This window comes from Oryctolagus cuniculus, chromosome 14, assembly GCF_051225735.1.
Source record: "Oryctolagus cuniculus isolate XC-2025 breed Fujian yellow rabbit chromosome 14, ASM5122573v1, whole genome shotgun sequence".
NCBI classification, from domain to species: domain Eukaryota; kingdom Metazoa; phylum Chordata; class Mammalia; order Lagomorpha; family Leporidae; genus Oryctolagus; species Oryctolagus cuniculus.
This window is the reverse complement of record NC_142880.1, coordinates 57,839,309-57,857,044: the sequence shown is the minus strand read 5'-3', so window position 1 is coordinate 57,857,044 and position 17,736 is coordinate 57,839,309. Positions and strand designations below refer to the sequence as shown.

The 17,736-nt window shown below is 41.6% G+C and overlaps 1 protein-coding gene across 5 annotated transcripts in view; it reads left to right on the top strand.

Moving 5' to 3' along the window:
* DROSHA (drosha ribonuclease III) overlaps nt 1-17,736 on the top strand; it is a 129,460-nt gene that overhangs the window by 52,487 nt on the left and 59,237 nt on the right. For 4 of the 5 annotated variants that reach the window (XM_002714097.6, XM_008262091.5, XM_008262093.5 and 1 more), the window contains 4 exons: nt 5,054-5,223; nt 10,859-10,983; nt 12,525-12,624; nt 14,082-14,189. In XM_002714097.6, coding sequence (XP_002714143.2) covers nt 5,054-5,223; nt 10,859-10,983; nt 12,525-12,624; nt 14,082-14,189 — 503 coding nt within the window. The remainder of the gene's footprint in view (nt 1-5,053; nt 5,224-10,858; nt 10,984-12,524; nt 12,625-14,081; nt 14,190-17,736) is intronic. The other variant, XM_008262092.5, reaches the window with a different exon arrangement.

The following is a 17,736-nucleotide window of genomic DNA, read 5'->3' as shown; positions in this document are numbered from 1 at the left end:
TATAAACTCAGAGAATTGGGTCTCTAAGAAACAGTTTATAAAGTCTGTCAGTTCATTAATGACTGTCCAGATTCATTCCCTGAAACACAAACTCCAGTTCTTCCCAAATAATGAGCCATTGTCACAGTGCCAGTCCCAGAGCTGGCAGAATTCCTGTTAACCTTAGCCTGCCCACTCTGATTTCCCATTTATATCATGTCCTATTTATTCCCAGCCAACAAGATAAAAATTACTTCCTAGCCCTTGGTGACATAGTTCCATAAATCCCCAACATAAATATGTAGCAAAGCAGACAAACCAAAAGAGCCAATTCATTAGCATTAGTAAATTCATGGTAGTCTGAGAGCAAGTGGCCATGCTATTTATCTGCTTCAGAAAGTCATTCCACAGATATTTATAGAGTGTCTTCTTTGCCTCGTTGGGTGTGAGGCATACAGGCCTGGCCCAGGAACTCTGGCTGGACTCTTAATTTCATCTACTTCCTCTTATATTTCCATAAGGATTGAGCCCAGTACCAGACAAGGGGCAGGAGCTTCAATCCCCTTTCCTTGATAACTTTTTCACCTCAGTTTATGTCATGAGTTTCTAGTTTTTCACAGTGGTAAATCTTTTAAAGGTTTAGTTGCCTTGTAAAATACAGTAGATTTCAATTTGGATATAAAGCATTTCTCCATCAACATTACCATCTCTGCACCTGATTGTAAATGCCCACATTTGTTTTAATTATGTTTAGCTTCTGTAATATTCACAGGTCTCTTGTTAGCCTCTTTGCACCCAAACTAGAACCTAGGCAGTTGGCATTCTTATAAATATTTAGTGTCCCTTGTTCTTTATCTTGCAGATATTCCTCTCCTAAATTGGGCAGTGTCTAGAATGTACACTGACTTTAAGAGACCTTTGGTCTGTAGGCTTAAGTATTTCCCTCTTCCAGCAGCTCTTTCAATTTTAATTTCAATGCTTCTCATCCATTTAACTTGTGTCTGGTGTGCAGTGGAGGCAGCCAGAGACTTAACTGTGTGTGGGGAGATTCTGATGCTGTTTTGAATACCTGAATCTGCCTGTATTTGTTCCCTCCACTGTGCTCCTCTCCCTAAAAGTAGTAGTCTGTCTTCTCGTCATTACAGAGAAACATTCTATTCCTTATGACATCCTAATGTGTGTATAGTCCTTGTACTCTGAAGTAATCTCACTACATACAGAGATGGTAAGTAACATACTTGTGCTCTCTTACCTAGGTTCCTGGTTCATGTAGTTAGTATAGTTGTTCTTTTCTTTTTAAAGATTTACTTATTTATTTGAAAGAGTGACAGAGAGAAGGAGAGACAGAGAGAGACAGATCTTTCATCTGCTGGTTCACTTCCCAAATGGCTGCAACAGCTGGAGCTGGGCCAGGCCAAAGCCAGGAGCCTGGAACTCCATCTGGGTTTCCCACATCGGTAGCAGAGGCCCAAACCCTTGGGCCATTTTCTTCTGCCTTTCCAGGCGATCAACAGGAGGTTGAATCAGAAGCACAGCAGCCAGGACTTGAACTGGTACTCTGATATGGGATGTGGGCATCACAACCAGCTATTTAACCCACTGTGCCACAGTGCTGGCCCCATCGATGTGCTGTGCTGTGCTGTGCTGTGCTGACTTGCTTTCTTTCTTACCTTTTTATTTCATTTCTTTTTTCCCTCCCTCCTTCCTTCCTTCCTTCCTTTCTTCCTTCCTTCCTTCCTCCCTCCCACCCTCCCTTCCTCCTTCCCTCCCTCCCTCCCTCCCTCCCTCCCCCCTTCCTTCCTTCCTTCCTCCCTCCCTCCCTCCCTTCCTTCCTTCCTTTCTTCGCAGCTTATGGGGGTGGGGGGCAGAGATAAAGAGATCTTCCATCCACTGGCTCATTCCCCAAATGGCCACTAAGGCCAGGCTGGACCGATTCAAAGCCAGGAATTTCTTCTGGGTCTCCCAAATGGGTGCAGGGACCCAAGGACTTTGGCCATCTTTACTACCTTCTCAGGTGCATTAGCAGGGGGCTGGCCAGAAGTGGAGCAGCCAGGACTTGACCTGGTGCTATGCCACATTGCCAGCCCATGGCTGTTCTTTTCAAGGCTCCCAAGGCTTCACCTGCATTCTTGCTGCTCTGTGCCACACATGCTGTATCCAGACAGCATACGCTTGCTTCAGAACTTCGCTTGTCCAGCTGCTTCCTTAGGTCCCCTGGAAGATTAGAGATTACTGAGACAGACATTATGGATTTGCTGGGTCTTTAGCAAAGAGAGGAACATCCTTGATGCCTCCATCACATCACATGCAGGTGGACTGAACTGGATTTTGTGACTGACTCTGAAAATTATGCTCCTAACCCTGGGTCTTAGTTTGTACTGTTCTAAAAAAACCACCATGGAGTGGTTGGCTTAACCAGCAGACCTTTGTTTCTCACAGGTCTCGAGACTGAAGTCTGAGGTCAGGGTGCCAGCGTGGTTCTTGGTGAGGGCCCCCCTCTTGTCTCACAGTCATCTCATTGTCTTCTCACACAGGGAGCAAGTTCTCTCTGGCCTCTTGTGTAAGGGCCATTTCATGGGGGCTCCACCCTCATGACAATTACCCCACTAAGGCCATACTTCCTGATATCATCACCTTGGGGATTAGGATGTGAATAGATGAATTTGGGGGAACGTAGATACTTAGTTCACACCACCCTGGAAGTTTGCTAATTAAAGGTGACTTGGGTTTAAGGCAGATGCTTTGTAGTGAAGTTTAAAAAAATTTCACTGCTGTGAACAATAATCCGAATCAGTAGGCAGAGCCCACCTCATGTGAGGTGATTGCACTTTTTGACTTGGTCACTTCTTGTGTCACTTCTGAACTTTTTACAAGGGTTTAGTACTTTTGATTCAGAGAACTTTATTTTTAGAGTGTTATCTGCAAAGATTCTTCTAGGAACTATTATGATTAATCATCATTAACCTACATGCTTCTATTTTTTTTTTAAGATTTATTTATTTATTTGAAAGAGTTATGCAGAGATTGAGAGAGGCCTTCCATCTGATTCACTCCCTAATTGGCCACAGCAGCCAGAACTGCGCCAATCCAAAGCCAGGAGCCACGAGCTTCTTCTGCATCTCCCATGCTGGTGCAGGGGCCCAAGGACTTGGGCCATCTTCCACTGCTTTCGCGGGCCATAGCAGAGAGCTGGATTGGAAGTGGAGCAACCAGGACTTGAACCGGTGCCCATGTGGGATGCTGACACTGGAGGAGGTGGCTTTACTCTCTATGCCACAGTGCCCCACCCCCACATGTTGCTTGAGGGTGCAGAGCTTGTAGGTTTTCCCCCCCCTGATGTAAATTCCCCATGATTGTAAAATGGGACCATTCAGAGTGCCTGACATAGAGTGATGAAAAACATGCTCCGCCTTGGTATAAAATCCAGAACTCTTAACAAACTGTGGATCTTCGCAAGATCTTGGCTTCCCTGCTGCTCATCTCTCCCTCCTTTCCACCTCACCCCACCCACACTGACCTCTTGGCAGTTCCTCAACATACCAGTCCCCTTGCCTTAATGTTTGTGCCATTTCTTCGACCTGGGGCACTCCTCCCCGAGGTAAGTACATGGTGATCTCCCTTGCCCCTATCAGGTTTGCTCCCCTTGCACCTCTTCAGAGATGTTTGTCTCTTGCCCAGTTTGACTCCTCATCATAGCACTTAGCCAGATCTATTATTTGCTTGTTTTTGATTGTCTCTTTCTCCACTGGAATGTGAGCTCAAGGAAGGCAGGGCTGTTTGGATCATTGCTGTGTTTCCCCTGGTCTCTCTCAACAGCGCCTGCTGTGTCACAGGTGCTCAGTAAATACTTGTTGAATGAATGAGTGACTGTCTGGATTAATGAATGCGTGCATGCCTGAGTATACAGTGTCTGTATAGCAGCCCAGTTCCAGAGCAGCATCTGAGGTGGAGAAATGCAGCTGGAAAGAAAATTAGATCTTTAATTCCTGTTTTCCTAGATGTGTTATCCTGTCCAGGATCTTAGCCCATAGCAACAACCTGTGTTAAAGTCTTTTTTCTCCTGTTTTCTAGTAACCCAAACTCTTGCATGCCATTAATTCCTCTGACCTAGACAGGAAACTGTCTTCTGTGCCGTTCCGTCCCCACCATCCTGTGCTGTTGGTGCTTTTACTTTCCCAGGAAATGAGGGGATCTGGGAAAGGACAGTGATTGTCCTTTTAACCTTAGGGCTCATGTCCTTCCTTTGGGTGGAAGTAGGCAAAGGAAGGTGGTATAAAGTGGTTGCTCATGTGTTGGTCAAAAGGCTGACCCTACAGAGAAAACTGAAGCCTGTGAGTGCTACATTAATTCCCACATTAGATGGATTTCTGTGATTCATCAAGTACCAGATTAATTGGCTTTTTCCAAGGTACTTTAATTATGCCTTTTAATGTTTTTGTCCTCTGTATTTGGAAATATATGCTTTTGTAAGCCTCAGAACGCTTGGTATTTTTTCCATGTACTAACTCCATAATGATCTGCCATGATATTAGTATAGGATTCTTAGCTCTATTCATCACGGCAGGTGCAGCACATTAGCACCAAAAAATTAGACCATAATGCAGCAATGGCTTATTGAAAACAAACATAAATATCTCATAAAAGCTTAGAATTTCCTTAAGACAGTAACATCACTTCTAAAGAGCTTTCATCTGTTTCCCTAGAAAAAATGATAAAATATTTAAGACATAACATGGCTCTGTATATCATAAACTGTGGTTCTTTATGCTAGGTGGCTTTAAATTTATTTAGGCAGGTACCCTTTTTTATATTCATACCTCACAAATGGAGCCTTTTATCATTTGTAATGTTGTTGTTGCCATTTTAGTAAATGAGATGGTTTATGAGCACTGTTCATCAATGAAACGAATGGCTTTCGTATTATCATTTACATCAGCTGGTTAAGTGATGTAACTGTGATAGTACCTGTTTATATGTGCTCTTCCCCCTCCTTGTCTTGTTTTTCTTTACTCAGCTGATGATTTGCTGTTTATTGAGTAGCCTTGTTTCTTCTCCCTCTCCACTCCCACCCAAGATGGAGGAAAGGAAGTGCTGTCCATGCACCAGATTCTCCTCTACCTCCTGCGGTGCAGCAAGGCCCTGGTGCCCGAAGAGGAGATTGCCAATATGCTTCAGTGGGAGGAACTTGAGTGGCAGAAATATGCAGAAGAGTGCAAAGGCATGATTGTCACCAACCCCGGCACGGTACATTCTGGAGTTTGTACACTCAGATGCTGAATGCTTCATAGAAACAGTAACAGCACGTTCTACACACACACACACACACACTCACACACACACACACATACACACACACATTTTTTTAAAAGATTTATTTATTTATTTGAGAGGCAGAGTTACAGAGAGGGAGTGGCAGAGAGAGAGAGAGAGAGAGAGAGGTCTTCCATCCACTGGTTCATTCCCTAAATAGCTGCAACAGCTGGCCTGGGCCCATCCAAAGTCAGGAGCCAGGAGCTTCTTGGTTTCCCATGCAGGTGCAGGGGTTCAAGCACTTGGGCCAGCTTCCTGTTTCTCAGGCACATTAACAGTAAGCTGGGTTGGAAATGGAGCATCTGGGACATGAACCAGCTCCCATAAGGGATGGTGGTGCCACAGGTCCCACAGGTGCCACAGGCAGAGACTTAACTTACACAGTGCTGGCCCCCATCCTAAACGCTTTAAGTTCCCCTTGCTTTGTGTCTTTGAGGACTTGGAAGCAAAATTAGTAAAACAAGTATTACAATTTAGACATATTTACCAGTGGATTCATTCTGCCTAGAGTTAGGAACATTTTTAAGGATTTGCATACCTGTTTCAGTTGCCTTCAGAAAGGTTGTAGAATTTTTAGTCTTACTAGGCATATTAGAGAGTACCTATTTCTCCATGCTGTTTATACCAGAGTCAAGAAAAAACAATTTGATAGAAAACAAAATTATGTAGTCCAGATATGTACTTACTTTGGTTTCTAGTATAAACTGATATTTATTTATTTATTTGAAAGAGTTACATAGAAAAGAGGTAGAGAGAGAGAGAGAGAGAGAGAGGTCCTCCATCTGATGGCTTACTCCCCAATTGACTGTAATGGCTAGAGCTGCGCCGATCCGGAGCCAAGAGTCTCCTCTGGGCCTCCCACACGGGTGCAGGGGCCGAAGGACTGGGGCCATCTTCCACTGCCCTCCCAGGCCATAGCAGAGAGCTGGATCAAAAATGGAGCAGCTGGGTCTTGAACTGGTGCCCATATGGGATGCTGGTGCCTTAGGCCAGGGCGTTAGCCGGCTGCTCAACAGCTCCAGGCCCTAAACTGATATTTTAAATAAATGCTTATTGAACATTCATGTTTTTATTTATTTAAAAAAAGTGATAGGGGAGAGGCAGAAAGATCTTCCATCTGTTGGTTCACTCCTCAAATGGCCATAATGGCCAGGGCTGAGACAGGCCAAAGTCAGGAACCTGGAACTTCGTCTGGTCTCCCACATGGATGGGAGAGGCATAAGTGCTTGTGCCATTTTCCACTGCTGTCCCAGGTGCATTAACAGGGAGCTGGATTGGAAGTGAAGGAACTGGGACTCTAATTGACATTCTGTTATGGGATGCTGGCATTGTAGGCAGAGGCTTAACCTACTGTGCCACATGCTTGCCCCTCATGTTTTCTTTTTAATTGCCTATTAATATTATTTGTCTGATTTTCTTGTGTGTACTATTTTTTTAATCAAACCTTTGCCATAATTACAAATGTTTACTATTTTTCTTGTTGACTTCTTAAAAATTTATTTTTAAAAATTAGCTTCTAATGTTAATTTTTGAAACAAAAATATTTTTAACAATTAAAAGATAACTACTCATAAAACAGAACATTTTCTTCATATTCTTTTTTTCTCAAAAATATGTTATTTCATAAATTATATTGGCATCTTATATATTGGCATCTTACCAGAGTAGAATTCTGCAAAAACAGGGTAATTTATTTAAACAAAGCTGTTGTTTTTTAAGAAGTTGCCAACTGCTTAATAGCTTTGAATCATAAAACACAAACTCTGGATCAACTTTTTGTCACATGACAGTAACATCTGCACAGATAAAATGTTGCCATTTGCAAATAAAACATTCCAGTTAATCCTGATTATTTTAAATAAATCCAGAAGGTGAAATGTTTTAATAAAAATGTTTAAACATGAAACTAGTTTAAAAACTAGAAATATACAAATTTTAGTGTAATTGAAAAATTATGCAATTTTACTGTAATTTTTAACATGACTTTAAAAGAAGTCTATGAGGAGTAACACTATGAGGGTAAGACTAAATTTTATCTTTCCTCTATAAACAGTTGCATATTTAGAGCTGGGTGAGAAGACGGGGTGATGGTGGTAGACATGTTGTTGTTCTTGCTTGTTCCTTTGGAAGGGTCTCAGGTTCTACACTGGATACTTTGGGAGCATGTTCTCTCTTGGCTTCCTTCCATGGCATAAACATTCTTGAAATTCTAGAATCAGATAGAGTTTTCAACAAAAACCAAGGATGCTCTGACCTATCCCTTCTCATGGGCTCCAGGCAAAGGGCCCAAGAAACTGCAGTTTGAAAAAAAATCCACAAGTGCTTCTGATCCTCGCATTGCTTGTTTATTGCCTTTGGTGTAGTTGTCATTCCCCTCTCACCATGATCTTTCCCGCAGGGACCGCTTTGTAAGGCATGTGCTAATGAAGTTTCTGTGTTATAAAAGATATTTGCCCAGGTAAAAACCCAAAGCATAAACATACGAAAGGAGTCTGTGGTGAGTGCAGGGGACCAGTCAGTTAAGTCTAGCGTTTTAGGAGAGATCACTGGGCCAGGCCTCCCAGAGATGCTTTGTATACACTCTGAGCTTGAGGAGTAGACGATATGTAAAATTTAGTGGTGTGGTTAAGTGTATATCCTTGAGAAGCTGTAAGGTCAGTTTTGAAGATAGTGGTGGAGCCAGATTAGTCAGGAGGAAAGGTTTATAGTGAGAAACAGATTAGGGAAGGTGAACTTGGGTGTTAGGAACGTATTGAAGTTAATTCTGTTTTAGTATTTATCCAAAGGTATATTTAAAGAAGGGAGAAGTTCTAAAAATTCATGAAAACATCCTTTCCTTACATCCTTTTGAGAAGTGTACAAGTTACCCGTCAGGGAAGGTAGACACAATATTACATTTCATTCTCTGTTTTGAAAGATTGTCCAACTTGCTTTGAAAGATTGTCTAACAGCAGGAATATTGGGAAATTTATTAAATCTTTCAAGCCATTATGGTCACATTAAATACTTTATTGCTGCACAACTTACAAATTAATCTTCATCCCTAAGCACTTTGTCATGGAATGCTTTGGTCATTAGTGAGAATGTTTTTTATTCTTACACAAAGATGGTATGATAGATGTTGTAGGGTCTGGTCAGAGTCTGGAACTTACTTCATTCCCTGCCTCACTCATAAATTCAGAGATAATGGAGACATTTCAGATCACTGTTTCTTCTATCAATACCACAGTATAGTGCTTAAAAATCATAGAAGCATGAAGAATACAGCAGCATTCTTTGATGACACAATTCTCTTTTAAAAAAGTGTGTCCTAGGAGTGGGTAGTGTAGTGGTTAAGTTGGAAAACCTGCATCCCATATTGAAGGGCATGGGAGCGATTCCCAGCTCTGCTTTCAATCCTCACTTCCTAATAATGTGCACCCTTGCAGGAAGCAGGCGATGACTCAGAGTATGTGGGTCTTTGCCACCCATGTGGAAGACCCAGATTGATTTCCCAGCTCCTGATCCAGCCCTGGCTGTTGTGGGCATTTGGAGAGTGAATCAGCAGATGAAAGATCTCTGTCTCTCTGCCTTTCAAATAAACTTTTGAAAAGTAGAATGTTTTTAATGTATCCTGTTACTTTTATGTACAAACTATGAACAAAAACAATTCTTAGACCTAAACCATATGTTGCTACTATTTATTGATAGGCATTTAAGTAATTTTATTTTAGGTTACCTGTGAACAAAATCTTCTCCAGTTATTATTTTTGGGAACAGAGGTCAACTTTTCAAGATGCTAATGAAATTTTGAGTATTAAGTGACATTTAAATATTCTTTAAGAGCTTAAAGATTTTCTTTCTTTATTTGAGAGGTAGAGTTACATACAGACAGAAGGAGAGACAGAAAGGTCTTTTTTTTTTTTTTTAAGATATATTTATTTATTTGAAAGAGTTACAAAGAGGAGAGGCAGAGAGAGACAGAGAGATCTTCCATCTGCTGGTTCACTCCCTAATTGGCCACAGGGGCTGGAGCTGTGCCAATCCGAAGCCAAGGAGCCAGGAGCTTCTTCCGGGTCTCCCACATGGGTGCAGGGGCCCAAGGACTTGGGCCATCTTCTACTGTTTTCCCAGGCCATAGCAGAGGGCTGGATTGGAAGTGGAGCAGCTGGGTCTCAAACCAGCACCTCTATGGGATGCTGGTACTGCAGGAAGTAGCTTTACCCGCTACACCACAGCACTGGCCCAAGAAAGATCTTCTATCCATTGGTTCGCTTCCCAAATGGCTGCAGTGGCCAGAGCTGGGCTGATCTGGAGCCAGGAGCTAGGAGCTTCTTCTGGGTCTCCCACAAGGGTGCAGGGGCCCAAGGACTTGGGCCATCTTTTACTGCTTTCCCAGGCCATAGCTGAGAGCTGGATTGGAAGAGCAGCAGCTGGGAAATGAACTGATGTTGACGCTTCAGGTGGAGGCTTAGCCTACTACACCACAGCACTGCCCCAAGTTTGGGTTTTTAAACTAATGTGAATGGATTTACACAAATCTTTCCTCTGTTAGCTGCTTTTATTTGTCAGATGGCTGATTGAGGCTGTGGTTGTAGATCTGTCTGGTGACCACTTTATCTCAGTTGTTGAAGGCTTTTTCTAGTTTTTGCATTGAAACCCCTCTGTCCTGGACAACACAGGCCTCCAGCTAGACTTTAGTTGTTGGGTGATGTTGTGGGACAGAATGAAACCTACTGGCCTCTATGTGAATCAGTCTGTAGCTGTAGCTTCTTAAGCAGCTGAGCCTAGGACCCTCAATGTACTTATAAGAATTAAGTGTAATTAAGGACTGCCCAGAGAGTTGGTTACAAGCAAGAAAGCTTCTAAAACATATTTGCCATGATTTTACTATCTTCTCACCATTTTAAGCTTTTAGGATGAACAACATACCACAAATACTTCAGAAAAGAACCAACACTTTATTTTTTCCTTTATTAGACATGAAGCAAAAAACAAAAAAGAATATGAGGCTTTCTGTTAAAATACTAAAGTGTCCTATGTGGACGTAAGAGAATCTTAACTACATGGCTTTTGTACTGCCATACCTTCTAATTTAAAGTTGTAGAATTAAAGGAATACACACAAGGTACACTGAAACCAATGGGAAAATTTTTCCTGATAGAGGCATCTGTCTGTGCATCCTAAGTAGAAGTAAGCCATCAGTTGACATGTGGAATTAAAGTAGAGTAAGGTCGCACATCTCTTTCCTGGGATGTGGAATTTTCCTCTGTGTCTTTGGAGAGGTTAAGGGAAACTTACATCTGACTAGGTGTCCTTTTAAAAGTTTAATTTTAAAAGGTTTCTATGTGGATTGCAAAAAAGGACAAAGTCATTGTTCGTTATGCCAAATGGCATAGACTCATGTACAGCGATGACATTAGAGTTTTAATATAGTATAGCCACCATGATTAAAGGATTTTAAATGACATTTTCCCTTTGGGGACAAGGCTTTCCTAGAAGTAAACCCTATTAATTTCTTCTCTACTTAGGTTAAAGTCAATATTCAAGACTACTTATGGGAATAAATGGTTTTGATTTTTCTCTCTAGAAACCAAGTTCTGTCCGCATCGATCAACTGGATCGTGAGCAGTTCAACCCTGATGTGATTACTTTTCCGATTATCGTCCACTTTGGGATACGCCCTGCACAGTTGAGTTATGCAGGAGACCCACAGTAAGATATTTCTCAGTGTTTGTCTTAGCCAATTTCACCTTCTACTAACAGTTGAATTAACACCCTTTGGTGGACATTTTCCTTTTTAAAATTTAAGACCTGAAATGAGCCATGTATCCAAATTCAGATTACCAAGTCAAACATGTTTTGGTCGCTCTGCACAATGATTTTACATACATATTTGCCAGAAGTTACTATTCAGTAGATTATTCTTGGCACCATTGGTCAGCATGTGTCCTGAATGTTTTTAAACTTTAAGGAACTCCTTGTCACTATAATAATTATTATTGTTATTTTTATTTTTCCAGTGCCTTCTAGAGGAAAGTAGCATCATATTGGTTCCTAGCACTGCTGAATTTATGCAGAGTTTTATTTTTAGGGGCATTTGAGAAAGAGCTCAAGATCCCATGTAGAGTCAAGGGTCGTATTGGACATAGGAGCCATGACTTCTGACTCTTAGAATTGATGTCACATGCCACATTTTTTTTTTCCAGCTAGAATGATAGTGTTTTTCTGGGGTAAAATGAGGACATGTGGGAATGGAGATAGTACCATTATATTCAGGAGTGTTTGGATTTTTCTACCTTGTTAAACAAAGAGTTTCTTAATTTTTTTTAAAAAAAGAAGGATTCATAATGGGAGAAAAGGGATTGGGAGATTTTCAGTTCATAAATACAGTTCTGGCTGACATATACTAGAAGAGGCTAAAGGGTTTTGTTCTTTTTTTTTCCCCTTTGGATAAAAGTATGAAGCAGTGAACCAGGCACTGTGTAAGTACTTCTTTCTTTCCTCCATTCTCTAAAAAAATGTTATCAAAACAGGAGACATCCAGTTAAGACCAAGAAAGGAGCAGTTTCATTAGAACAGCAAATCTTGTGAGAGTCCCTTCTTAACGAGAAAAATGTTAGTAGAATGGGATCAGGCTCTCTTCACCTCTCAGACGGCAGGGCTGAGGTAAAGGACTGCCTGTTCTCTTCTTCCAGGACACTTCTTTGTTTGTTGTTTGTTACAGTAAATGCAGATTGGTGAATACCATTTGACTTTTCCCCTCTTCAGTGGAGAAATGGAAGCTTCTTGACCCTTCTTGGCACAATAAGGGTTTTCTATTATGCTCTACGCCCAGCAATATTCCAATTAAAGAAGGGGCTTTTTTTCCAACTAAGGGAATACTTTATATCTAAATAAAATCTGTCACTTTGAAAGAAGTAGCAGTGAGAGAAGGGACATTTTTCCTTTGATTAGAATAAGTTTGTGTATGTTTTCTTTGGGATTCTTTCTGGAGATTCATCAATAGAGTCACATCTCAAGTTTAACCAAAATAAGCAACAATGAATGTAATCACCAGGTTCGTGATGCCTCTTGGCTGTCCTGACCCTCAACACCAAAATTATATCTTTCCTTAGAAAGGTTTGCTGCCTCTAAGGATATTCAAAAGAATGTGATCTATGGTCAAGCAAGCCTAATAAAATAGCTGGCTTCACTGCACTTTAGATTTGCCTTCTCTTCACCTGAGGTGTCTGCTTGTCTGTCTTCTCCCATAGGTACCAGAAACTGTGGAAGAGCTATGTGAAACTTCGCCACCTCCTTGCAAATAGTCCCAAAGTCAAACAAACTGACAAACAGAAGCTGGCACAGAGGGAGGTTGGTACTGGGCCTTGTTCCTTGGTGGTTAGTGGTCAGGTTCATTTCTATATTGTTGCATTGCATTCTACTTCTAAAGTAAGATGAAAAAACACTTTTTGTTTGTTTGTTTAAAGATTTACTTATTTATTTGAAAGTCACAGTTAGAGAGAGGGAGATAAAGTGAGAAAGAGGGAGATACAGAGAGAAAGAGGTCTTCTATCCGCTGGTTCACTCCTCAAGTGGCTGCAATGGCTAGGGCTGAGCTAGGCTGAGGAGCTTCATCTGGGTCTCCTACATGGGTGGCAGGGGCTTGAGCACCATATTCCGCTGCTTTTTCCATGCCATTAGCAGGGTGCTGGATCAGAATTGGTAAATGAACTGACAATCATATGGGATGTTGGCATCGTAAGGACAGTTTTACCTGCTTGTAGCATAATGCTGGCCCCAGAAAAACACTTCTTAAAAAAATCATACTTCACTCCCTTTCCCTTATTAATATACTGATTTTTAAAATTTTTAAATTTTTTTATGTTTTTATTTTAATTTTAAGAGTGAATGGATTCATTATCAACTTAGATTTGAGTGAAGTTGCACCTGTGGTAATATAAGGGCAAGGCTTTGAAGATGGGAAGGGTATTTAAACTGCAGCTTTGTCACTAACTGTGACTTGAGCCAGTCAGCCTCCTTACATAGGAGAGAACTAACGTTGCAAAACTAATTGAGCTGCTCCTCTGTTGATGTACACAAGACAGAAGTGGCTGTATGGACATCTGCCATACTCCACTTGGCGTCACTCCAGTGGTGTTTGCCTGTAGGAGGCACTCATCAATGGTTAAGTGAAGGTGGAGATGGTGGTGGTTCCTGTTGTTATTGTGAATTCCTGTGAGATTGTTAAAAATTGCAAAGACACGTATGTATGATTTTTTAAATAATTATTTGAAGGAGAGTGAAAGGGAATGGTTAATTTGTTGATTCTGTCTCACAAGTGAAATTTTAGATTTTCTTTTTCAGTAAGATGTGCCCTTATAGCAAGGATTTTTGTAAGGGTTTGCAAATCAGAAGGCAGCATTTTGAATTATGGATTGCAGGTTAATTGTCTGTCTTAGTTGTAAATGGTAACATGAGGCTTGATAAAAATACGATTTTTACATGCTGATTTTAAATCCCAAACACCACATTTCATTTCTCTTAGCAGCGAAAGGACATGCCAGAATGTTTGAACATGCCAGAATGGTAGATTTGATTTAGTTTTTTTTTTCATATTTAGTTAACAGGAAATTCTGCCTTACACCCAAGGCTATGCACATCCAGGCCTTCATTTCAAGTAAAATATTATAATTTTGCATGAAGAGCTTTGAGTACCAAAATATAATGGTGATATTGGATGAATCCAACTTTTAAATCTGCTGCTGGATGTTGGGCTTAATATTGTTTTGCAACTGACACGTTACTCATCATAATGAGTTCTCTTCTAGGAAGCACTCCAGAAAATACGCCAGAAGAATACAATGAGGCGAGAAGTAACAGTGGAGCTCAGTAGCCAAGGATTCTGGAAAACTGGCATCCGTTCTGATGTCTGTCAGGTGATGACACTTCTGAACTCAGTTATGCCCATGTATCTCATCTTCCAAAAGGCATCTGGCACTGAGATCTTCCTAATTGAGAAGTTCCTGTGGAACTCGCTACCTTGAAACTAAATGGATCACCAGCCATAAATTGTTTTCTGTCATTTGAGTTTTGTTTTTGTTACTTGGTTTTGTGTGTGTGTGTGTGTGTGTGTGTGTAAAGGGGAGCAGCTTACTTGGTAATTAAATTCTCTGCATTGTGGGTGAAGACAAGTCTGTCCCCCAGATGTGCCTGCCTGTGTGCAGCATCGGGATAGGTGCTCCAATCAGAGAGAGAATGCAGCAGCCACACAGATAGGATGGTGTGTACGAGGATGTACTGAGGATGATGTGCACGAACTTTCCAGGGCGATGAGTCCGATTCATATTGCAGAGAACTGAAGGAGTTAATGAACAGAATCAGTGTTCATTGCGTATTTGAGCCAAATGACATTGTTTTTTCCTTGGGTTTACTCAGTAGAGAAACATTTCAGCTTCATATCACTGACTCGTTGATAAGCATTTTTGTTTTTCTTTTGGATGGAATTTATACCAGATTAGAATATCCCCCCAGAAGAGTATATTCTTTGCTTCCCAGTTGGTTCTTTTGTCATCAGTGAAATTGGTTGCACTACATGGGAATTAGCAATCATGAAATGAGGACACAGGCTGGGACAGGTAATGCAGTTGGCTATTGGCTGTAGTCAACTTTTTGGAAGAATATTTCCAGGCTTCCAGTGACCTGTTCTTATGGATAGCATGTGTTGTAATAAGTCTGGTAACTTCTCTCTGTTCATGTCATCAGAATGATTTTTAAAAAAGTCAAAGTTGATACTTATTGTATTGAACGGTGGAATTTAATCCTGTAAGTGAAACGATTGCCATACAATTCATTTCCAAAGTGATATGCAGAGCTAACAGTTTCCACATTAAAATGAATGGCTGTGGATGCAGTACCGCTAAGTAGTTTGAGAATAATCTACAGAGATGGCCAGCTGCATCCACCAAGTCCTCAGTTACTTGGGCAGTTGTCTGATGTGAGCTGTGGGTACTTTTCCTCATGGCTATCTGAAGCCATGTTGCGTAGTTTTCCTGGTTGCTAGTGTTTCTACAAAACCAACATTGTGTCAAAGAACAATGAGCAGAGTGCTAGACAGTCTGCTCAAAATCTGGTATCTTAGCGATGAGACAGGATTGATGGTTTCAGAGGTCACAAAATTGTGGAGCTTTAAGAACTGAAAGGGACCTCAGAGATTTGTAGTTTGATGGTTTTAAAACTCATGTTTTTGCTTAACTGTAAGAAACAAAACCTCATGGAGCCCTAATTTATAAAAGCTAAAGAGTAACTGTCTGATTGATGGGTGATAGGTGTGTAGAGCATATTCCGTTTTCTTTGATTTCTCTTCCATCTTACGTAGCAGTGCCTAAGGCAGTTGTTCCATTGAACACGTTTGTTGTTTTTTTTTTTTCCCCAAACATTGAGCACTTTTTCCTGGCTTTCTTTTGGTAAAACGAATAGAGGCGCTAAATGATCTCTTCCAGTACAGTTTTGTGTGTTGCAACCCTTTCAGTCTGTGGCTCCTGAGCTGGATTAGAGGCAGCTGGAAGACTAAGTTATCTGTCTCTCTCTCTGTTGTGTTCTGCATTCTGTTTGGAGGGTTATCAGCAAAACAGCTTAGTCCCCTTGACTGACTGGTGAGGGCGAATGGGTCCTGATGAAGCCCCTGCAAAGGTGGATGCTGCTCCCTCTGCGAAGCTCTCGCTCTTCCGGGGAGAGCTGCCGTCTGTTTAGGGGCCGTGCTGCCCTTCTCCGGCCCGCTTGCTGCAGGTCTTTTGAAGATTTCAGTAGAATCACCCTCACATGTAATTGACTTGATAAAGAATGTAAATTGCTGCCTTGAGTTCATATACTGAATACCGAAGGAATTGCTTTATGGTTTGGCAAAAAAGCGCGTTGACAGAAGTGGAAGAAAAGACGTCTGAGCACGCTGGCAGTGAAGCTGCGGGGGCAGATGATTCAAAACATAGACCTGTGTTTTGGTGACCAAAATCAAATCATTGCCAAGCATTCTGTGGCTGACAACTTGAAGTGAACAGATGAAGGATCTGTTCACTTTGATATATTATATTATTTTATCATCACTGGATATTCTTGGCATTGTGAAAGTAAATTATTAAGTACACTGAACTTAAAGCATTGACATATAGAATGCAACCTTTATTGAAGCAATTTAGCTCAAGTTTTATTTTTAAAATTTTTACTTATTTTTCATTTTATTTGAAAGGGAGAGTGAGAGATCTTCCTTCCACTGGTTCAGTTCCCAAATGCCCTTGACAGCCAGGGTTGGGCCAAACCAAAGCCAGGAACCTGGAGCTCTGTCTGTTTCTCCAATATGGGTGGCAGGGACCCATGTACTTGATCCATCATCTGCTGCCTCCCAGGGTGCATATTATCAGGAGGCTGAATTGGAAGCAGAGGAGCTGGGACTCAAAGCAGGCACTCCAATATGCAATGCAGGTATCCAAGCAGCATCTTAACCACTATGTCAAAGGCTAATCTCAGTTAAAATTTTAAATTCAGAAACCTAAAGTAAGGTAAAATGATATAGGAGAATAACAAGGGTAAATTAATGTTACTGACTTTCTACTCAAAATGAATATTTTTACAATGAAAATTTTGATTATATTTATAGTCTTCCCTGTTCTAGATTTTTTTTTTAATTTTTATTTATTTATTTATTTTTGACAGGCAGAGTGGACAGTGAAAGAGAGAGAGAAAGAGAGAAAGGTCTTCCTTATGCCGTTGGTTCATCCTCCAATGGCCGCCGCTGCAGCCGGCGCACCGCGCTGATCCGATGGCAGGAGCCAGGAGCCAGGTGCTTTTCCTGGTCTCCCATGGGGTGCAGGGCCCAAGGACTTGGGCCATCCTCCACTGCACTCCCTGGCCACAGCAGAGAGCTGACCTGGAAGAGGGGCAACCGGGACAGAATCCGGCGCCCCGACCGGGACTAGAACCCGGTGTGCCAGCGCCGCAAGGCGGAGGATTAGCCTAGTGAGCCGTGGTGCTGGCCTAGATTTTTTTTAAAGATTTATTTATTTGGGGGCCAGTGCTGTACCATAGTGCATAAAAGCTGCTGCCTGCATTGTTGGCATCCCATATAGTTGCCAGTTTGAGTCCTGGCTGCTCTGCTTCCGATCCAGCTCTCTGCTATGGCCTGGGAAAGCAGTAGAAGATGGCTCAGGTGCTTGGGTCCCTGTGCCCATGTGGGAGACCTGGAAGAAGCTCCTGGCTCCTGGCTTCAGATCTGCACAGCTCTGACCATGGCGGCCAATTGGGGAATGAACCAGGGGATGGAAGACCTCTCTCTTTCTCTGCCTCTCCTTCTCTGTGTAACTCTGACTTTCAAATAAATAAATAAATTTTAAAAAAGATTTATTTATTTGAAAGAATTATGGGGGTGGGGGAGGGAGAGCGAGTGAGCACGCTTCCATCTGCTGGTTTATTCCCCAAATTGTTACAATGGCC